Below are 23,784 nucleotides of genomic sequence, written 5' to 3' on the forward strand. Positions count from 1 at the left end.
CGTATACTGCCCGCTCTGTCTCCAAAGACACTGTCTCAATCCAAGGAGACTAAAAGGGGTAACAAGAAGCACACAGTATTTTTCACTGTATGTGCCACTTGCAATGCGGCCCTGCCCCGAGCTCACACTAGTCCTTTGTGTGCGGATTGTGTCCCGGCCTCTGTGCAGCCGCCTCCCGCCGATACCGCCGCCGTTGCCGCCGCCGACGACCCTGTGGAGCCTGGTCTCCCTGAGTGGGCAGCTTCTCTGACACGATCTATGGATTTACTAGTCAGGGCGGTTGATTCCCTCCAGGGCCCCCCTTCAGGTCAGTCCGCGGTGGATTCGGGCGACGGTACGGATCCGTCCACCAGCAGGGGGCGTACTCTATCTCCTCCTTCTCGGGGTTCCAGAAAACTGGTCCATGTTCCATCCCCTGACCACGGGCCAGTTGGTTTTTCAGCGTCGGCGACCTCCGCTTCCCGGTCCCCTTCTCCAGACAACCTGAACGATTCTGAATATGAGTCCGACGATTCCTACGTTCAGAATTTCTCCCCCTCTCAAGAGACACTCTACTCTCTCATAGAGGCGGTTAACCAGACCCTGAAGGTGAACGAGGAATCCATATCTACGCCCGAAAACACGTGGTGTCGTTCAAAAAGACTAAACGTGTCCAAAAGGTTTTTGTCACTCATCCTGAGTTCAAGGAAATTGTACAAAAACATAGGGATCGTCCCGATAAACGCTTCATGGGTCAAAAGCCCATAGAGGCCAAATATCCTTTTTCTCAGGACCTAATCAAGGACTGGCTGCAGTCCCCATCAGTCGACCCTGCTGTGTCACATCTCACTTCCAAAATCATCCTATCTCTGTCAGATGGCTCCTCTGTTAAGAGCCCCTCTGACCGCCAGATTGATTATCTGGTTCGCTCCGTCTTCGAGGCCACAGGAGCCTCCCTCTTCCCATCCTTCGCTGCCTCCTGGGTGGCTAAGGCTATGGTCGCTTGGGCCGAGTCGCTTTCCACAACCATGCAAGTTAGAGACTTGCCTCCAGAAGCGGTCAACCTGGCTAACCAGGTAGCCCAGGCTGGGGACTTCGTAGACAATGCCTCAATAGACGCAGCCAATTGCGCGGCACAGGCAGCCGCGAATGCAATCTCCATTAGAAGAGCCCTGTGGCTCAGGGATTGGCGAGCAGATTCGGCCTCCAAGCGCTCTTTGACATCTCTGCCCTACCAGGCTGGTCGTTTGTTTGGAGAAAAGCTAGACCAAATGATCTCGGATGCCACCGGGGGAAAAAGTAAATTCTTCCCCAACAAAAGTCTACCCGGCCGTTTCAGTATCAACAACAATCCCGATTTCGGCCTTTTCGTAACAATACCAACTGGTCTTCCACTCCCTCTACCTCCGCATCAGGGCAAGGCCCGCGCGGTGGCCGAGGCTCCCAGGTCTCTTACAGACCTAACCGTAATTGGAATCCCATAGATCCTCCATGCAATGACTCCTTGCGGCTTCCGGGGGGCTCCAACAGGGTAGGAGGGCATTTATTTTTGTTCCGCCAGGCCTGGCTCTCAGTCGTTTCCGACGAATGGGTCAGGGAACTGGTATCCACCGGATACAAAATAGAATTTTCTTCCCCCCCCGACGCGCTTCTTCCAGTCTTGCCCTCCAAAATCAAAGTCAACAGCTCTTCTTCAGGCCATACGGGCACTTCAAGGGGACGGAGTCATCATTCCGGTTCCCCTAGACCAAAGGTTCAAAGGGTTCTACTCGAACCTATTCGTGGTCCCAAAGAAGGACGGATCGCTCCGTCCGATCCTGGACCTAAAACTGCTGAACAAATTTGTAAAAATTCGTCACTTCAGGATGGAATCCCTCCGATCTGTGGTCGCGTCCATGGAAAAAGGAGAATTCCTGGCGTCCATAGACATCAAGGATGCTTACCTCCACATCCCAATTTTTCCTCCGCATCAACAGTTCCTCCGCTTCGCATGTTGCGGAGAGCACTTCCAATTTGTGGCCTTGCCTTTCGGTCTCGCCACCGCTCCCAGGGTCTTCACGAAGGTCATGGCGGCTGCCATGGCCATTCTTCATTCCAGGGGAGTGGTGGTACTTCCGTACCTGGACGACCTACTGATAAAAGGTCCTTCTTACCCAGCCTGCGTAGAGTCCGTCGCTCTCACGGTGGATACTCTTTCTCGCCTGGGTTGGAAGATAAACTCCGTGAAATCCTCTCCGATTCCGGCTCAGCGGATCTCTTTTCTTGGGATGACTCTGGACACTTCTCGCGGTCTGGTCATCCTCCCTCAAGACAAGGCCTTGTCCTTGCAGCAGGGAGCTCAGAGTCTTTCCCGTCCAGTCTCCCACTCCATCCGATTCAGCATGAGCGTTCTCGGGCAGATGGTAGCTGCCATGGAAGCGGTTCCATTCGCGCAATTTCAGCATGCGCTACTGTTGGCGTGGGACGGCAATCCGTCCTCCCTCGACCGCCGCTTCATCCTGCCCCCACTGGTCAGAAAGACCCTCAGGTGGTGGACGTTGAAGTCCTCCCTAACCCAGGGAAGATCTTTTCTGCCTGTGCAGTGGCTGGTGGTGACCACCGATGCCAGCCTCATAGGCTGGGGGGCGGTTTTCAACCATCACACAGCTCAGGGGCGGTGGTCCGCTCGAGAGTCTCGCCTTCCCATCAATCTCCTGGAGATACGAGCTATCAGACTAGCATTGTTCCAGTTTCACCACCTTCTGGCGGGTCACCCAGTCAGAATTCAGTCTGACAACGCCACTGCCGTGGCGTACATCAACCGTCAAGGGGGAACCCGCAGCAAGACGGCTATGCTCGAGGTGTCCCACATCCTGCACTGGGCGGAATCCAATCATTCGCCCATCTCGGCGATCCACATTCCAGGGGTGGAGAATTGGGCGGCGAGTGGTCCCTTCACCCGGAGGTTTTCCAGCAGATCTGTCTTCGCTGGGGGACCCCGGATGTGGATCTCATGGCATCCAGGTTGAACAACAAGGTTCCACAGTTCTTTGCTCGGTCACTCGACCCACGGGCCATCGGAGCAGACGCCCTGGTCTTGCCTTGGCACCAGTTCCGCCTCCCGTACATTTTTCCCCCTCTTCCCCTGCTACCGAGGGTCATCAAGAAGATCAGGGCAGAGGGGGGTACCAGTGATTCTCGTCGCACCAGACTGGATGCGCCGGGCATGGTACGCGGAACTGGTTCAGCTGGTCGCCGACGCCCCCTGGCGTTTTCCAGATCGCGTGGATCTTCTCTCACAGGGCCCGATTTACCACCAGAACTCAGGGGCCCTGTCTTTGACAGCCTGGCCATTGAATCCTGGATTCTAGGCCAAGCGGGTTTCACTCCCAAGGTGTCTTCCACCATGATCAGGGCTAGGAAACCTGTCTCCATGCGCAGTTACCACCGTACCTGGCGAATTTTCTTCTCATGGTGCGACGCACAGGGGAGATCTCCTCTGGTATTTTCTATCCCTACCATACTGGAGTTTCTTCAGTCTGGACTAGAGTCGGTACTTGCCCTTAGCTGTCTAAAGGGTCAGGTTTCGGCATTGTCAGTCCTTTTCCAGCGAAAGATTGCCAATAGGTTGCCGGTGAAGACTTTTTTCCAGGGAGTCTCCCACGTGGCGCCTCCCTACAAAATGCCCTTGGATCCGTGGGATCTTAATTTAGTTCTCGGAGCTCTCCAGGAGACTCCCTTTGAACCGCTACAGGACGTTTCCCTGACCTTCCTCTCCTGGAAGGTAGTTTTCCTAGTGGCTATTACGTCCATCAGATGGGTTTCGGAGTTGGCTGCACTCTCCTGCCGCCCTCCGTTTCTAAATTTTCATCCGGACAAGGCAGTATTGAGGACCTCTCCCGCTTTTCTGCCCAAGGTCGTTTCTTCTTTCCACCTCAATGAGGAGATTGTTCTGCCTTCGTTCTGTCCGGCACCAGTCCATCGCATTGAAAAGGCTCTGCACACTCTTGATGTGGTAAGGGCTCTTCGTCGGTATGTCTCGCGGATGGCTCCCTTCCGCACGTCGGATGTCCTGTTTGTACTTCCAGAGGGGCCAAGGAAGGGTTCTCCCGCTTCCAAAGCTACTCTAGCTAAATGGATTTGTTCGGCCATTGAAGAATCCTATCGTGCCAAAGGTGTTCCTATCCCAGCTGGGATCAAGGCCCATTCTACCCGGTCGGTGGGCGCTTCGTGGGCTGTTCGGCACCAGGTGTCAGCACTGCAGGTCTGCAAGGCTGCCACATGGTCCAGTTTGCACACTTTTACCAAGCATTACCACATTCATTCTCTCTCTTCTGCAGACGCCGCCCTTGGCAGGCCTATTCTGCAAGCGGCAGTTCCTTAGCCGCAAGCCAGTGGTACATGGGGTATTAGCATATTGCTCCCCACCCAGGGACTGCTTTTGTACGTCCCATGGTCCTGTGTCCCCCAATGAGGCGTAGGAGAAAAGGAGATTTTTGTGTACTCACCGTAAAATCTTTTTCTCCGAGCCAATCATTGGGGGATACAGCACCCACCCTGTTAGCCTGTTTGGCTTGTTGTTACTTTTTGGTTTTTTTACATAGTCTGTCTTTTGTTCATGCTCCTACTGCTTTACTACCGAACTGGTTGAAATTGTAGCCAGTGAAGGGGTGTATGCTGCAGAGGAGAAGTTAATCTTTTTTATCTACTTAGTGTCCTCCTAGTGGCAGCAGCATAACACCCCATGGTCCTGTGTCCCCCAATGATTGGCTCGGAGAAAAAGATTTTACGGTGAGTACACAAAAATCTCCTTTAAAAAAAAAAATAAAAATTTGTAGATCCAATGCTCTTTCCACTTAGACAAGTCCAATAAAAACATTAAACTTTATTGTGTGAGTATTGGAACAGCTTCAATATTTGACGGGACATGCATCTCTACGGTGCGGTCAGGTGTCAGCTTTCGTATATTGTCTGGAGAGATCAAGTTTGTAGTTGATAGTGTTAAAATATTATAGCCATACAGCTTTTCGTTTTGACAATGAGAAGTATGGACATCTAGATATAAAAAAAAAATTGTTGAACCTTTAGATTGCCGAAGGTATTTGTAATGTATAATAACATAAAATTAGTGTCATGACTTGAAAGAACGAGTTGTGGGCACTTGGGGCAAGGAACCATAAGAGGAGCCTTTTTAGTGCCCACAATGGTACTCATGAAGGTCATGAAGCTTTGGACTTTGAGCAAGATGGAGAGTATGATTGAGGGAGTAGATGTCAAAAAGGAAATTTTGATTAGGCTAACTGGTCAGATGTAGAATACCCGGGGCCTGAAGGAGCACCCGACCACCCACCCTTGGGTTGGTGCAAAAAGAAGACCTTTTCACGTTTTTTAGTATGCTTATTACATTGTGGAAGTGACATCCGGTAGGGATGAATTTCACAAAGTTGGGCCCCCATATTTGAATTATTACCCTCGTAGGGTATATATGATGTTTAGTTCAAGTCCGGAGACCCATGGCCAGCCCAGATATTGTGGTTTGTGCTCAGGTCATAAAATGCCGAAGTATGGAGATAGCCTCAGTTGGTGTTTCAACCAGCAAAGTTGCCTCAGTAGGGGGGCCCCTTGGTGAACTAAGCATATTTGGGAAAGTCTTCCATTTGAGGGAGAAGTTACCGCTTAACAATTGGTTCCTCACTGTGGGTCAAGCAGTGGCAGAGGGCCAACTTCTGACTCAAAAATACCTCATTTGGACAGATGATGACTGACTGGCAATGTGTCAGGTTATAAACCAGCTACATGCTGGAGGTCCAGCCAACAAAGTATAGGATTGAAGATTTGGCGACATAGTCTGATTGATGCTTGATCGATCATCTTTATTCTCATTTGTACAAGGAAAGACTAGAAGCAATGGGATTAAACTGAATGGGAGGAGACACAGATTAGATATTAGAAAAAACTTTTTGACAGGGTGATCAATGAGTGGAACATGCTGCCACGAGAGGTGGTGAGTTCTCCTTCCATGGAAGTCTTCAAACAGAGGCTGGACAGACATCTGTCTGAGATAGTTTAGTGAATCCTGCATTGAGCAGGGGGTTGGACCAGATGACCCAGGAGGTCCCGTCCAACTCTAACATTCTATGAGATGATTCTATGCTGCAATTTGGGTTGGATTTTGAGATAGGCTCCTTCAGATTTGGTCCAAGTATTTTTTCCGTATGTCTCAATCCGAGTAGGTAATTTACACATTGAGGATCTTCTGACCCAAACTTAACAACCTCAAAGGTGTCTGAGGTTTATGAGTTCCATCAGGAGACCCTTGGACGATCCTAAAGTCATGGTCCTTACTCGGACAGTGATGTACGGAATTTGTCTGAAGATTTCAGTTACTTGCATGTAAGAATTAAGTGACTTTTGACTCAACCAGACTTCAGCAGACAAGAACAAAAGGTCTGTGACCCAGTAGATAAAATGGTGCAAACTTTACTTAGATTTTATGTCGCTGAAACACATCATTAAAGTTGTTCCATCCATGTTTATGAAGTCCCTTTTGCAAAGAGTCTGCCAAGGCTCTTCTACGTCCCGCCGGGCTAAATTACGTACGCTGTTGTAGAAATCTGGAGAATGAAAGCGTCCGCTCCAGCCTTACACAAGGTTTATTAGATGGAACTTCAGGATAATGACCGGCGTCACATTTTATATGGCGGATGTATTCATGGCTCCATTACAGGAGCAGTTCTGAAGGTCAGGGGCCGCCATGAGCTCTTCACCGATGCAGCGCCAGGTTTTATTGTTATCCGTTCACACTTTCTTCCATTGCCATCTTGTCTCCTGTGTAGTAATTGACCTTGTCTCTCCACTCAGTGTATCTGACTGCTAATATGTGTTCTTTCCTTTCACAAGCTTATATAATTTATTTATTTTTTTTACTAGGAATTAGCTATTTCAATGCCCTGAATGTACCTTTACACAGCAGAAGACATCAGGTTTGTTCTGATATCTTTTCCACTTATCCATCTTTTGTACCGTTACCAGTTGTGCATCCTATTTCGAATTATTTGAAGGTGCTTGAATTCTTTTGTATGTTTTATACCTGTTACCATTGACAAAAATGATATTTACATATGTTAGTTGGTATTTTTCATTAATAAAATTGCACTAAGTTTCAGTTTGGAAAGTTTATTCATTCATTTTCACACCCCCTGATACGCAGTTAGCAGCCTGATGCAAGTTTGAGATTTTTTTTCTCGTGGGAGTGTCTCTCCCAGTAATACAGGCTTGGCGTGTGCTCTGTGGTTATACAGGATGCTGCTGTCTTAGCTTATTTATCAGCATATTTCTGTCCTGCAATTGTTTTTTTTATTTTTTCCTTCTTTTCTATAGCTTGTTTGGTGTTGTCCAAGAAGACTATAGATACTTTCTCCCCTCTACACTTGAAATCTGTGTACAGATCCCTCCCTCCTGCTATCTCTAACACTCAGAGAAGGGAGCGGTTAGAGCTGAGTTCACGGAACTGAACAGAACTGCTGACGGATTTTTAACATTTCTGCAGATCATTCAAATGCATAAAGGGCATGAAGGACTTACAAAAAAATAAGGCAGAATTTCTGGCACTGTTAACACCCCCGCTGGGAATTAATTTAGGCAAATGTAACTAGCAGATTTCCATCTTGAGGTAAAGCATTACATAATTGTGAGCAAAAACAGTATGAAAACTTAGTGACAGCGGCACTCACCACTGGTATGTGAAAATACAGCACTTCATTGTGGTCGTCACATGAAGAGAGGAGACATAAAGAGGTAAGAAAGCAACATCTGTTTCGCATAAACCACGCTTCTTCTGGCGAAACAACGTTCTTCTTGGGCGGAACAGCTGTCACTTATCTCTTTGTCTCCTCTAGTCATGTGACGACCACCATAAAGGGCTGTATTTTCACATACCAGTGGTGAGTGCCGCTGTCACTCAGTTTTTCATGTTGTTTTTTTTTTTTTTCATGAAGGACTTAAACACACTCGGCAACAGCAATACGGTAGAACATTTTTAACGTCTGAAAAGTCATAACCCAGCACCTCAAAAAATATTAAGACTATCTTCATTAGACAAATGTCTCCATAAAATGAATTTAAAAAATCCAAAATGGAGAAATATATACATTCTTACTCGTTTTGGACTGCTAAGAGTCCTTAGTCATAGAAGTATTAAGTCCAAATTTAGAAAGTTGCTTAACTTTACTATTGGGAAGCAAATTATTAATAAAATATGCAAAGGAGTATGTAGCCTTTAACTATTTGCGAAGTAGCAACCTCTGCCCTACCACGTTTTCCTCTTCCTTTACAAAAGAATGTGACAAAAAGTCAGCAAAGTTTTCAAGGAGTACACCACCATGGTATTGATACGCTGCGGCTTTCGACATCACTCCAGAGCATTCCTTTGAATGTCTTCATAGACAATTTGGCAGGTGCAGACCCCGCAGACTCGCCTTTGTCCTGGGAGGTTGGGGCGTTGGCGGTTATTGTGGATATGATGTCAGATGAATGACAGTGGCTGCTTGTTTGCAACGCTCAACTTTGGCCAATAGAGAGAAGTCCTGAGTTGGGAAACCGCCTCATTGATGTCTAGGCTTGTGTATAGGGACCGGGATTGTCCTTATAAGACCACTCTCTAGTAGACTTCTGTCTGTCTTCTCATGTATCCGTCCTGTAGCCTTCCTTATTATAAGGCTACGTTCACACGTTGCAGATTTGATTATGGATCCACTGAGAATTTTACATGTGCTACTTGCGAATTTCACCCTACTCCATTTACTAAGCATTGCCTAGGGTGAAAGCCGCAGTGAAATTCTTAATAATAAAATCCTTTCATTTTTCTGTGGATGTTTTTTCCAGAACTTGTTACTGGGATTGTGAAAAATACGTTTTCTTGTATTTTTCTGTAAATTGCTGCGGACTTGCAGTATGGAATCTCCATCGCAAATGTGTGATGTGTGAACTTGGCCTAAGAAATCCCTGGCATTAGAAGCCGTCTCTCTGTTCCGGGTGTTTGTGGCCTCATTTTTGCAGAATTTTCATATCCTGATAGTTTGTATTATTACTTGGTTAAACTATGGCTTGAAGGGAATGCCTAGTAATCTTTCTCCATGTCCTGACAGCAGTAGAGTATGATGTCTGTGATCTTATCTTGGCTTCTGTGGTTCGTAGGAAATATTCCTATATACTCTATCATGCGATAAAATTAATAACCTTAGCACCTAGTAAGAAGTGAGATATATTGGGCAGCAATTCTTACCGTAAAAGTGGACTTGCCACAAGCTCAAAAGTTTCTAGTTTTTGCACTAATTTTAATTCCACAGCTCCCCTTAGTTTTTACTTTTTTTAAATCCGCCATACAGTTACAGAGATACAGGCCTTTCCACTTGGCTCTAATTTCTATGGCCTTTACCCAGGGGCGTGGCTCACGGGATCCTCTGGGGCGTGTCTTTAGACTATTCTGCATAATTATCATGTAAGACACGCCCCATTACAAAGTCCATAAATAATGAGCTGTCACTATAAAGGACGATATCTCTGGAACCGCATAGCGGATTTAAAAAAAGTAAAACTTGCAAAACTCTGTGGATCAGCGGGAATAAAACAAGACCATAAACTGGTTAATTTAATGTCTTGGAAGCTGGAAAAATGGGCGAGTGTAAGGATTTGTGTTGACAGTGATGAGGACCGGATTATGTTGGCTAGAAGATTGGGTGGGAGCACTTCCAGAGCTGCAGATCTGGAGTCTTGAGAGTTCAATGTGTTGACTTGATCTTAAAATACCCAATATCCATTTCTGGGCAGATAATGTGTAATTCACAAAGGCACGTTTTCTGTACAAGACATGCAGTCTACACACAGGGTTACTGCTTGTGTTCTAGTCCTGGGCTGCACACAATTCTGAAGGCTTCAGAGCTGCAATTCCCTGCTTGTACAGTGTCTGCTGTCCATAAATAGCTCAAATCGTCTCCATTTTTTTGTTCGCTGACAACCAAAATGAATTGATGACTCCTGACTTTTTTTCTTTCTTTCCAGCTGAAAGCTCGGGAATTAGCCGGCCAGTCTCTGGCCTTTGTCCAGGATCTGGTCACTGCCCTGCTTAATTTCCATACGTACACAGAACAGAGAGTCCAGATCTTTCCCATAGACTCTGCCATCGATGTCATCTCGCCATTAAATCAGAAGGTATGTGTGATGTGCAGAGGAGGAAATCCTACGGTATACGATGGCGTCAGTGCCCATTATTTCTGATAGTCCGGCACTTGTGTCCGGCCTACACAGTACATCTACGCTAAGAAAAGCTGTTAGCGCACCCCAAATCACCGTTGTGTCATAGTGAGGATGCGGATACTGCCACTGTCCCCACATGAGCACCGGTGCAAGAACGGAGCACTACAGCCGGGCACAATGCTACTGCCTGCATGTCACCTGGACGTGACGGACAGCGCTCCTGCCGTAAATGCCGGGATGGAGGTCGCCCTCTCAGGGCCTTGTCACTATGGACAGACCCTGTACTCGGGTCAATGTCCCACCGCTATTTCTAAAAGTCTTAGCTCAGTGACTGGAGACCAGTGCTACCAATGCTATACCCTAACCGGTCCGTGTGCATAGAAAAATGCATATCTGTATATTGTAAAAGAAAAATGTATGTTGATGACCCGGCTTCTGTTGAGAGAAAAAAAAGCTATTTAAATATTAAGTATTGTTAAAGAAATTAATAAAAAAAAATTTCATAAAAACACTATATAACCACTAAATGACCCCACTAAATGACTTATTGCTGACCTCTAATAAGTCTATGTAAAAATAAAAATACAATAAAAAGTGGTATAGTGGTGGGGGCTTAACATGCCCTCCCCCTAAATTGAATAAAAAAGTATGATTATCTAGATCTTTAATTTTTTTTTATTATATCTTTGTTTTTTTTGTCTTTCTCTTTTTTTTCTTTCTTCTCTCTTTTCTTTTTTTTTTCTATTTTTCTGTCCTTTCTTTCTTTCTTCTTCTTTCTTTTTCTTTCTTTCTTTCTTTCTTTCTTTCTTTCTTTCTTCTTTCTTTTCTATCTTTCTTTCTATTTCGCCTTTCTTCTTTCTCTCTTTTCTTCTCTTTTTTCTTTCTTCTTCTGTCTTCTCTCTTTCTTCTTTCTTCTCTTCTTTTTTCTCTTTTCTTTCTCTTTTCTCTTCTTTCTTTTCTCTCTTCTCTCTCTTCTCTTGTCTAGTCTCTTTTTTTTTTTTTCATTCTGCAATTTTTCTCATGCAAATTTGGTTTGAGAATACAATACAATGGCAGCATGCTGCATCGGATAATCGGATCACGTGCACCCATACAAGTCTATGAGTGTGTGTGAGACATCAAACTGCACTCTGTTATCACCCGAGTGCAGTCCGGCAATGGCGGAGACAGAGAAATTACTTTCTCCCTCTCCACTGCATTCGAGACAATCGGATCACACTTTGACAGAGTTTGAGGTGAGTGTCATTTGCATAATCATCCCAATTCTCTCGCATGATAGAATTGATGGCCGTGTGACCCCATCTCTTTTCCTCTCTTCACTCTATTTCTCTTACTTTCTTTTTTTTCTTGTCTCTTTTACTTTCTCAACTTTTACTCTATTTACTTTTTTCTCTGTCACATTTCTTTCTCGCCTTTTTTTCCCAGTCTTGTGTCCCCCACTCCTCTGTCAGTGTCCGTCCTCCGGTTGTCTCTTTTTTTTCCCCTTTTTTCTTTTTATTCTTGCACTCTGACACTCACACACAAACTCACACTTCCTTTCTTTTCCTTCCTTTTTTTTTTCTCCCTTTCTTTGTCTTTTTTCCTTCTTTCTTTACTCTCTTTCCTTTCTTTCTGTCCTTTTTTTCTTTCTTTCCCCTTTCTTTCGTTTTCGTTCTTTCTCTTTTTTTCTTTCATTCTCTGTATCTTTCGTTTCTTTTTTAACTTTTCTTTTCCCTTCCTTCCTTCCTTCCTTCCTTCCTTCCTTCCTTCCTTCCTTCCTTCCTTCCTTTCTTTCTTTCTTTCTTTCTTTCTTTCTTTCTTTCTTTCTTTCTTTCTTTCTCTCTTTCTTTCTTTCTTTTCTTTCTCTATACCTCCTCTCTATTCTGTCATTTTCTGTTGAAACATTCCCATTTCTTCCTGGGTATGTGCAGTAATGTGACATTAGAGAATGTATCACTGCATAAATAGACAGATTTGACATTTAGGAGTCTGGGACAGCTGTGTGACAGGCCCCTGGGAGCAGTATGGAAGCCATATTGGTTGTCCCCCCAAGCTAATGGCAAACCCATCTGAATTCAATTTCTCACAGTTTGACAGAAGATGACGACTCAATCATTTTATCTTTTCTGCATTTTTTTTTAATTTTCCCCCCCGTATATGAATAGTGGTTGTGCACCTGCATTGTGGCATAATGACCAGTAGATGGCAGTATTTGCTTACAGTTGTTTCCACCTTCTTATGTCTTGCCCGTTAACCCCGTTACTTGCTGCGGGGCCGATTTCTGTAGAAGACAATGCGATTATTACACAGGGCGGACCCGTCTTGAGATTAAACTACCTTTCTTTTTTTGAGTTCTAATGAAGGATCATCTGCTTTGGTGATTCCTCAGTCTTCTATAATGGACAGTGATGTATCCACCATGCATGATGCAAGGTATAATCTCCTCCATTACATCCATTAACGGCACTGATTTTGTTTTTTTTCCCTTCTTTCTGCAGTTCTCTCACTACCTTCATGAAAATGCCTCGTACGTGCGTCCTCTGGAGGAAGGAATGCTCTGGCTGTATGAAAGCATCACCGAAGGCACCGTTACCTTCCTGGTAATCCATCCGGCCCTCGTTATTTCACCTCCCGCCCCCCGTCTGCCTATAAATCACTATCCAATTTACATGTCAGATTCCAATTTAATTTCCAGGAAACCGCGGTGAAGCTGCAGTTTTTTTCTGAGCACTTCACATCATATGTCTCGTACCTGCAGAAGATCCTTCCCTACCAGTTACAGAGGTACACCGTGTAATTACTAGGCATTATAACGAGGATGGGGTTGGCTTTGCTAATTTTGGAAGTTCTCTCTGCAGGGCGGGCGGCTTGGTTTGCAGCCATTGGGAATGTGAAGCCGTCTCGCTCCGTGTTTTGCCCACAGCAGAGAGCGTAATTAAAGTTAATCCCCGCGGCTCTCCTGAGCGTCTCTCCGCCAAATTATGCTGTAATGCTGCTGCCGCAACTGCCAATGAGCCAGTGCTTTTTTTTTTTTCCCTTCTCTTGTCTGCCCTTAACCCCTTCCCGACATGTGACGGAATAGTACGTCACATGTCGGGACCCCCGCTTTGATGTGCGCTCCGGCGGTGAGCGCACATCAAAGTCGCGACATGTCAGCTGTTTTTTACAGCTGACATGTGCGCGCAATAGCGGCGGGTGAAATCGCGATCACCCGCCGCTATTAACTAGTTAAATGCCGCTGTCAAACGCAGACAGCGGCATTTAACTACCGCATCCGGCCGTGCGGCCGGATATGAGCGCATCGCCGACCCCTGTCACATGATCGGGGGTCGGCGATGCTCCTCCATTGTAACCATAGAGGTCCTTGAGACCTCTATGGTTACTGATTGCCGGTGGCTGTGAGCGCCCCCCTGTGGTCGGCGCTCACAGCGCACCTGCATTTTAGCTACATAACAGCGATCTGATGATCGCTGTTATGTAGCAGAGCCGATCGGGCTGTGCCTGCTTCTAGCCTCCCATGGAGGCTATAGAAGCATGGCAAAAGTAAAAAAAAAAAGTTTTTAAAAATGTGAAAAAAATAAAAAAAACATAAAAGTTTAAATCACCCCCCTTTCGCCCCAATCAAAATAAATCAATAAAAAAAAAAAAAACCTACACATATTTGGTATCGCCGCGTTCAGAATCGCCCGATCTATCAATTAAAAAAAAGCATTAACCTGATCGCTAAATGGCGTAATGAGAAAAAAATTCGAAACGCCAGATTTACGTTTTTTTGGTCGCCACGACATTGCATTAAAATGCAATAACGGGCGATCAAAAGAACGTATCTACACCAAAATGCTATCATTAAAAACGCCAGCTCGGCACGCAAAAAATAAGCCCTCACCTGACCCCAGATCACGAAAAATGGAGACGCTACGAGTATCGGAAAATGGCGCAATTTTGTTTTGTTTTGTTTTTTGCAAAGTTTGGAATTTTTTTTCACCACTTAGGTGAAAAATAACCTAGTCATGTTAGGTGTCTATGAACTCGTAGTGACCTGGAGAATCATAATGGCAGGTCAGTTTTAGCATTTAGTGAACCTAGCAAAATAGGCAAGCAAAAAACAAGTGTGGGATTGCACTTTTTTTGCAATTTCACTGCACTTGGAATTTTTTTCCCGTTTTCTAGTACACGACATGCTAAAACCAATGATGTCGTTCAAAAGTACAACTCGTCCCGCAAAAAATAAGCCCTCACATGGCCAAATTGACGGAAAAATAAAAAAGTTATGGCTCTGGGAAGGAGGGGAGCGAAAAACGAAAACGGAAAAACGGAAAAAGCTCCGGGGGTGAAGGGGTTAAAGCACCACTGCAGCTTTGTTTTTTGTGTTTTTTTTTTAATTATTGCGCCGTTGGAGTGGTGCTTTATGTGTAATTCCCCTGTCTGATCCTCAATTGCCTTCATTGGTTCCCAGAGTCGGTCTCCAATGAAAAGTGACCTGCTGACGCACCCAGTGTTTCATGGAGCGGTGCAGGAGGTCACTTTTCAATACAAGTCTGAGAGTTTCGAGCTGGCCTCGTCCTGGCTCTGATAGACTTGCATTGATCTCTTCTGACTATCAGAAGCTGGGCACACTAGTTGACCGGAGTGGTGCCGAAAAACTGCCGCCGGAGGGTGAGTTTATGACCGGGGGCAGATGACGTACATTTAAAGCGCCACTCCAGTTGCATTAAAGGCTTAGACATGGTTATCCATCCTCTGAGAAAATCCTTTCTGTAAGATCTGGGTAAGGCTGTCGCTGAGCAAATTTCCAGGCAGTACAGATCTACTGGCAGGCTGGGCATTATAGAATGGCGGCAGGGGATGCAAGTCAAGATTGACGATCATGATGAATAATAAATGGGAGTTATTGGTCTTGTATTGTAAAGATCAGAAGAGCTGCAAGTAAAGGGATCATCTCATAATCGCACCACCCCCATGTATCTTAGCTTCCAGCTTCGGGGCGGAAGGGAGACAATGTGCTCCTCAAGATTGATACTGCGTCTCTGACCCAAAAGACAAGTTCTCCAAGGCTTTGCCTCTGCTGCATCAGACTGAAGCCGGCCAGATACAGACAGCTTCAGAGCAGCACTGACTGGTAGGGTTGAGCGAAACGGATCGTTCATTTTCAAAAGGCGCCGACTTTTGGCAAAGTCGGGTTTCGTGAAACCCGACCCGACTCCAGCGTGGGATCGGCCACGTGGTCGGCGATCTTGGCGCCAAAGTCGCGTTTTGTATGACGCCTTCCCCGCCATTTTTTCAGCCAATTAAGGAGTGTGGGCAGCGTGATGACATAGGTTCCGGTCTGGTTTCTGCGGTGTCTGGGCTGCAGTGATTTCGAGAGAGATCGAGAGAGAGAGACTTTACAGTAGAATCGGCCGATTTCACGCGATCAGACTTTCGAGAAGGTCGGGTTTCACAAAACCCAACTCGATCCTAAAAAAGCAAAAGTCGCTCAACCCTACTGACAGGCTGAATAGCAACAAGCTTGTAAGCGCTGTGCTCCTTTCCTAGAAGAATGCAGAGGTTGCCGGTAACTAAGGTAATCAGCAAAATAACTATAGAATTCAAAAATTCTTATGTTATAAAGAAATGGGGCAGATTTTTAATAAAGGGTAATTTACAAGTTGCTTTTTTTTTACCCATTTGACAAGATAAGGTATGTAGCAGAAATGCTCACTTCCCATGAGCACCGACCGCTGGGCGGCGCTCAGAGCTATCCAGCTATGACGGCCACAGGGGTCTCCTGTAGACCCTGGGTTGTCATGCCAACCCATCAGCGACCTGCGGTCATGTGACACGGGCGCCTATTGGCGACATTAATGACGCGCTTCCTGTGCGTGCATGTAAAATGCCGCTGTCAGAGTTTGATAGTGGCATTTAACATATTAACAGCTGCAGGTGGATCGCAATTCCACTTGCGGCTGTTAGGGTAACATGACAGCTGATCAGATCAGCTGTCATGTACTGGAAAAGGTGCGGGCTCCAACTTTAAGGGGTTAAAGTGGTGTTCCCATCTCAATATGTAGTAGGTGTAATAATAATATTATAGGCAATTACCTCCAAATAGAAATGTAGTATAGTTTTCCTGATTTGCTATGGTTCTTTCTTTATGTGAAGGTATTGTAGGACCTTGGGTATCCATGGTGACAACCACTAGCAACTAACCAATTGTCATTATATCAGTGGTCGTAACCACGAATACCTAAGGTCCTGCAATGCCTACACATGAGGAAAGAGACATGGCAAATCAGAAAAACTATACTACATTTCTAATTGGAGGGATTTGCTAATAATATTATTACACCTACTATATATTGGGATAGGATCTTAGAGATCGGAATACCCCTTTAAATACTCTTCTGAGGCTACCTGATAATCTGGCTACCTGTTGCATACCATAATGGTGGGTTAAAGGGATATTCATAATTATAAATATACCTCTAAATACTTCCAGTAATGTCTTCAAGGAAAGCTTGAGAGTGGGTGAAGCAGCTTCCAGACCATGGGAATCCCCCTTTAAGCTACATCTTTGCAAACCAGTGCTCCTGGCCCTGCACTAAAGAGTCCAACCACAGTCAGTATCACTGGTGAGCAGAGAATGCCGTGATCACTGCACTTCTCTGCTTGGGTGGCGCAATTTCAAGTTAATAAGTGTTAAAGGGTAAGGAGTCCTTGACATGTTACACAGACCCCTGTAGCTACCTCTGCTAAATGACTACCATTCAGTCATGGCCGAAAGTGTTGGCACCCTTGAAATTGTTCCAGAAGATAAATTATTTCTCCCAGAAAATTATTGAAATTACACATTTTTTGTTATACACATGTTTATTTCCTTAGTGTGTATTGGAACAACACACAAAAACAGAAAAAAATTGGACATAATTTCACACAGAAGCCCCAAAATTGGCCGGACAAAATTTTTGGCACCTTTATAAAATTGTGGGCAAACAATTTTGTGGTTGTTTTTCATGCATGTGATGCTCGTTCAAACTCACCTGTGGCAAGTAATAGGTGTGGACAATCTGAAAATCACACTTGAAACCAAATAAAAAGGGGTTAAGTTGACTCAGTCTTTCCATTGTGTGTGTGGGTGTGCCACACTAGGCATGGAGAGCAGAAAGAGGAGACAAGAACTGTCTGAGGACTTGAGAACCAAAATTGTTGAAAAATATCAACAATCTCAAGGTTTCAAGTCAATCTCCAGAGATCTTGATGTTCCTTTGTTCATGATGCGCAACACAATCAAGAAGTTTACAACCCATGTCACTGTAGCTACTCTCCCTGGATTTGGACGGAAGAGAAAAATTAATGAAAGGTTGCAATGCAGAATAGTCCGGATGGTGAATAAGCAGCCCTAATGAAGTTTCAAAGAAATTCAAGATTCCTGCAGGCTCAGGGTGCATCACTGTCAGCAAAAAATATCCGTCGATATTTTGATTGAAATGAAACTCTATGGCAGGAGACCCAGGAGGACCCCTCTGCTGACACAGAGACATAAAAAGCTAGAGTGCAGTTTGCCAGAATGTATGCAAGTAAGCCAAAGTTCTTCAGGGAAACAGTCTAGTGGACAGATGAAGCCAAGATAGAGCTTTCTGATAAAGCACATCATTCTACTGTATACCGAAAACATAATGAGGCCTACACAAAAAAGAACGCAGTACCTACAGTCAAATATGGTGGAGGCTCAAAGATGTTTTGTGGTGTTTTGCTGCCTCTGGTACTGGGCACCTTGACTGTGGGCAAGGCATCATGAAATCTGAAGATTACCAAAGATTTTGGGTCGCAATGTTCTGCCCAGTGTCAGAAAGCTGGGTTTGCTTCCTAGGTCATGATTCTTCCAACAGGACAATGACCCCAAATGTATTGTAAGAAGCACCCAGAAATGGATGGAAACAAAGTGCTGAAGAGTTCTGAAGTGGCCAGCAATGACTCCAGATCTAAATCCCATTGAACACCTGTGGAGAGATCTTAAAATTGCTGTTGGGAGAAGGCGCCTTCAGATATGAGAGATCTGGAGCAGTTTGTAGAAGAAGAGGTCCAAAATTCCAGGTGAGAGGTGTAAGAAGCTTGTTTATGGTTATAGGAAGCAGTTGGTTCCAATTATTTATTCCATAGGACACGCAACCAAATATTAAGTTGAGGGTGCAAACAATTTTTGTAGTTTTACATGAAATTACATCCAATTTGCCAATTTTTTTTTTCAGTTTATTTTTTTCCCCCCAATACACGCTAAGGAAATAAACGTATTTAACAAAACAATGTAATTGCAATAATTTTCTGGGGTAAATTTACTGGAACAATTTGAAGGGCGCCAACACTTTCAGCCATCGTAAATGACGTGCACTGCTGAGACTAAACGGAGGACACGATGGATCTCCCACCTATAACCGGCCGCCTTTAACATCTATGAGAGAAGCTTTGTGTAGAACCGGTTTTGATGGAAGCTTTTGTTTCCCTTTTTCTTTCAACGTTTGCCCCTCAAGTTTGGAGGAAGAATCCGAGTTTTCCATTTGCACTGCTGCTTTACGAGAACGCAACAGGGAACTGCAGCGGGACGTGAAGAGAATGACCGCACTGTTTGAGAAGCTGAAGACTTACATTGCCCTCCTCGCCTTACCCAGTGAGTAAGAGATACTAAAGAATCTGTGATCTTCTGCAATTCTCGCGGTTTTGTTTAAACAGGACAGTGACACCCCGACGCCTCTTCTGATTAGTAGTTCCTATGACGTCATTATGTTGCAATGTAAGCACGACATTTAGATGGCCTACTAATCCGAAGAGATGTCGGGGATGCTAGAGTAGCGAGATGTTCGCCAGGCTCCGCTCCAGTGGCCATAGACCACCTACGTTGTAATGTATCTCGATTAGAGAAATCTGATTCTTTCCTCTCCTGAACTGATTATTCATTCAGTGAAGACAGATTTTCATATTCCTGATATAAACGACAGTTGGTGCTGATAAGGTTCTATGTAGAGGGGATTTGCTGTAGGCAGACACGGACATTCTTCTGTAGATTCTCCTATAGAACTTTGAGCACCAGCTGTCATCTATCTCAGTAATGGGAAAATCTATATTCACTGAAGAAGACACATTTTGCCTATGAATTGAGAATATTAAAAATGATTAGTCCAGGAGCAGGAAAAAAAGCTGATTTCTCTGAGATTTAGTACTTACTTTACTTATTTTCACGTGTACTATTGATTTATGTAATAAAAATTAAAATAACGGTTTCTCTATAAATATTGACGTGGCTCACACTTTTTACTTTGCACTGACATTCTAAAACGTCAATGCAAAGTAAGCTGCTTGCACAAGATCATGTAGCTGCTGTAGCCCAGAGACGCCTGTCAAACAGAGCCGCGCTCCCAACAGAGAAGGCAGTAATGGGTTAATATATCTTTGTTTTCATGGTCGCGGTTTACCCTGCGCTATACAGATTACCTCTTCCAGACCTAGTGATCATGTGATTGCTGGGCATAGGGAATAAACAGAAGCTGCTGGGTTCTAGTAATCCCAGGCAGCTCTGCTATGCAGCTAATAGGCTGAATTTCCCCTGTAACCGGGGATAATATACTAGCCTCAGTTATAGGGGAAATCGGCTGCTGGATGTAAACCATGTACAGACCCGGAGCAGCACAGCACCATACACCATGTAGTGGCTGTTCTCATGTACTACACCCAGCTCTGTGCTGCTCTGGCTCCTCACACTATGTACATCCGGCTGCTGCGGGACCTGCTAACACCAGATGGGTGCGGGTGTCAGACCAATCTTACTCATGAAATATCCTAAAGATAGGTCGTAAATATCGTCGTCCTGGACATCCCCTTTAAGTGCCCTCATTGCTAGCCAGAAAGGGTGCAGATAGGGACTGACCTTGCCATACCCACTGGATGTCAGGGACGACTTCCACTTTCTTTGTATCTCCCCCGATTAATATTAATATATATATATATATATATATATATATATATATATATATATATATATTATATATATATTATTTCCTGTACACTGCAGGCAGCACAAGTTTAATATTCACATTTTTCCTGTGCAGTTTATATAAAAAAATAAGCATTTTGGTGACACTTTCCCCTCCAACCATAAGAAATGAATTCTGTTTGTTCCCAGTCATAAATGTTCTCTGCGCTTTGGATCTGCCATTAACGCTCCAGTCCTCCTTTCATCGAAGCCTGCGCCGTTCTCTCCGCGTCCCTTATTTGTGAGATAAAGGGTCTTTGGTCGTGCAGAATGAGATTTTTTTTTTTTTTTCTTCAGGGTTTCTCTGCAATATTAATGACATGGTTCACATTTTAATAATCTAATTGTTTTTTTTACTAATTACTCCAGGCACAAAACCAGAGGGTTTACTGAAAGCCAACTATGGTTCCATCCTGACCCAGATATCGGACGCTCTCCGGGGACTCCACGACGTTATCAAAGGTGATGCCGCACAAGTCATTTATCCATTAACGCTCTCTAGTTGTCGTCTTGATTGCTGCATTTCTTTTTCTTTTTAACAAACCAATTATTAGCTGTAATCCCGAAGTACAACTCTGTCCCATGACATTCATATCGGACCGGGTGGTGCTTGTAGCTTATTCTGGGAATGGCTCATGCATCGACCACACGCAGTCAGGTTAGGCCCAGGCAGTAGGCCAGGCTTAGTTTACACACCGCAGTTTTGGCTCCTGTCGCACAGATTTCCTGGCGTAGGTCCGAGCTCTATATTTACAAGCCGCGATCTGGCACCCGGGTGGGAACAGGAAAGAAATTCTCCAAATAAATCCTTTCCACGAATAATAAGCTTCCTCTTCTAAGAACAACATAAACTTAGATCTCATAGTGATTGAATCCAGTAGATCTGACTATTCTGCTTTTCTTGAGTAGACATTAATGGGATAATCTGTCACTGTTTGTTTTCTGCATTGTATAGGGGCAGAGACCCTGATTCCAGCAATGTATCACTTACTGGGCCGCTTGCTGCAGTTTTGATAAAAATCCGTTTTTATTTCCTGGGAATCTTGGATTGCTGAGCTCTGCAAAACCCCGCCCCCACCACTGATTGGCCACTTTCTGTGTACACTGTGCATAGGCAAAAAGCTGCCAATCTGTGATGGGGGCGGGGTTATACAGTGCCCATGAATATGGAAGACTATATGGCTGCAGAATTACTAGCCCTCTAGTGAAAATCTCTTGCTGATTAAAACACCAGTATTATCAAACACTACAGCCCAAAGTCGTGCTTAAAAGTAACAAAACCACCTTTAACCCTAACGTTTCCTCTCCTCTGCTCCCTTCCATTCACCTTCCTAGGTCTACAGCACGTGATCCCTGCAGCCGACCACTGAGCTCAGGAGTTACGCTGGGTTAGATAGAATGAGACTGTTCAGTTCAGTGATTGGCTGCAGCGGTCACATGTTGCAGATTGCTGGTAAGTGATGATGAATTGTTCTTATTCAGATCAAGCATTTGTTCTATTAACGTTTAAAGCTGAAAATCCCTTTAATGTAAGGATGGTAACAAAATTGCACATGGTTGATACCCTCTAATAGATCCAACCCATCTTTACTGTATACACTACCTATGCAAACGGTATACTAATTAAAATATATTTTGTCAACAGTTTTTATTTTCTGATTGATTTTTTTTTTTCTGTTCTGGTTATGGAGGCAGACATCTTGCCTGAGCTGCGGCTCTGAACAGCAGTAGAGGGATTTGCTTCGCCTCAGTCTTAATGACTTTTGTGGAAGTTTTGTGGGCATGCTCAGTGGTCTGTGCAGAGGTCCTTGTGCAGGGAGATGGTGGAGGTCGGCTATAACATCACCTGTTGTGAATAGTGAATATTGTGTTATCTCCTATTATACAGGTGTTAGCCGTCATTGTACAGGAGGGGGGAGGAGGTGAGCTGTGACTTCACCTATTGTGAGCAGTGAACCTTATGTATATACAGGTGTCTGTGATGATAATGAGACTGCTGATAAGTGATCTGTACAGAACGGAAAGGGTCAGGTTGTTTTTTTTGCCAATATGGTAATTCTGCACAGAGGGCGGTATGAAAATTGCAATTATTTCATGGTAGCGATATGGTAAAAATAAGAAATGTCTTTTGTTTGTGGACCAGCATCACTTCCATCCCAACACTTTGTCATGAATTGACTAGATAATTGACAGACTACCATTAGAAATGTCCTGTTTTGAAAGATGATACCTCTTGTTTCTCATTTATTTTCAAGCCTACTTTCCGCTGTAAAACATATTTTTTTTTTCATTCATTTTGGAAAGGTAAAGGCTTCATAAACCCTGAGACCCTGATTCCAGCGATGTCACTTACTGGGCTGCCTGCTTTTGATTTAATAAAATCCCAGTTTTTTATCAGCAGGAAATTATCATTCCATACATATAAGCTGTGTATAACCCCACCTCCACCACTGATTGGCAGCTTTCTGTCTATGCACAGTGTATACAGGAAGTGGCCAATCAGTGGTGTGGGTGAGGTTACCAGAGAACCGGTAGATCTACAGCAGAGCAAACTGATTTTTTTTTTTTTTTCAAAATTGCAGCAAGCAGTAAAGTAAGCGAGACATCACTGGAATCGGGGTCTCTGTCTCTACATTATGCTGAATGGGCAGCAAAAACCTGTTGTCAGATTCCCTTTAAATGGAAAAATGAGGGCGTTGTGTAAGGTGACCATATGGCTATGCGGTGCCCCATGTGCTGGTTCACAGATGAGTGTAGGCTCAGTCACTATAAATGAGAATGGTCTGTTATGTCACTTCTGTTATTAGTGCGTTATTCCTGGCGTTTTATACCATTTTTCTCCATTTTTACTTGTTTATGTAATTGCAGAGCTTTCCAGGCATTACAGTCATAAAGCTGCTCTGGAGCAGGAGCTGCCGGGAGCCACCGATAAGCTGAAAACCACCAACGACTGCATCTTGTCCTCACTAGTCGCTCTGACCAATGCAGCAAGCAAGGTAATGATATGGCCGCCGTCCTCACCGCTGCTTCCATCTCATCACTGGGTGGAAACTAACAACTAATGTTATACCTTGCGAGTGTCATACTCCACAACTGTATATGAAGGGCCGGCAGAAGTATGTGAACCCCCTCGTCTGAAGTTTTAGTTGGATCTCTTCATTAAAGTTTTACCCCCCCTCTGATCTAACATTAATGTTATATAATATCAGCATGCCATGAATATTATTGGAGGGAGAAAACCCCCTACCTGCATGGCCATGTTCCCCAAATACGATGGCTTGTGCAGAGTCATAGATAAGCTGCTGATGTCGCCGGGCCATGAGGTGTCCGCACACATTACATGAGGAGCAGCCAATTACCTAATGAGTATACAATCGGGAAATAAGGATGGGACATGATGAATTTCAACAAGCGCAATCTTTTGTGCTTTTCTGCAGTCTTTCTCTCATTGACTTAGCCCAAGCCATGATAATCGTGGGGAATAATTGTCAGCCAAAGCAGGTTGTAATAGATGAACTTCATCTGATCCCTTTGTTTCGGCTATCTAACCTACATAGGAAAGTCGTAACTACAACTCTTGAGAGAAAGAG

The 23,784-nt window shown here is 44.5% G+C and overlaps 1 protein-coding gene across 1 annotated transcript in view; it reads left to right on the plus strand.

The window, feature by feature from the left end:
* PPP1R21 (protein phosphatase 1 regulatory subunit 21) overlaps window positions 1-23,784 on the plus strand; it is a 105,318-nt gene that overhangs the window by 42,843 nt on the left and 38,691 nt on the right. The window contains exons 8-14 of the mRNA XM_077282444.1: window positions 6,889-6,941; window positions 10,018-10,167; window positions 12,690-12,791; window positions 12,887-12,975; window positions 18,699-18,835; window positions 20,564-20,656; window positions 23,063-23,190. Coding sequence (XP_077138559.1) covers window positions 6,889-6,941; window positions 10,018-10,167; window positions 12,690-12,791; window positions 12,887-12,975; window positions 18,699-18,835; window positions 20,564-20,656; window positions 23,063-23,190 — 752 coding nt within the window. The remainder of the gene's footprint in view (window positions 1-6,888; window positions 6,942-10,017; window positions 10,168-12,689; window positions 12,792-12,886; window positions 12,976-18,698; window positions 18,836-20,563; window positions 20,657-23,062; window positions 23,191-23,784) is intronic.

Source organism: Ranitomeya variabilis, chromosome 2 (genome assembly GCF_051348905.1).
Source record: "Ranitomeya variabilis isolate aRanVar5 chromosome 2, aRanVar5.hap1, whole genome shotgun sequence".
Classification (NCBI taxonomy): Eukaryota; Metazoa; Chordata; class Amphibia; order Anura; family Dendrobatidae; genus Ranitomeya; species Ranitomeya variabilis.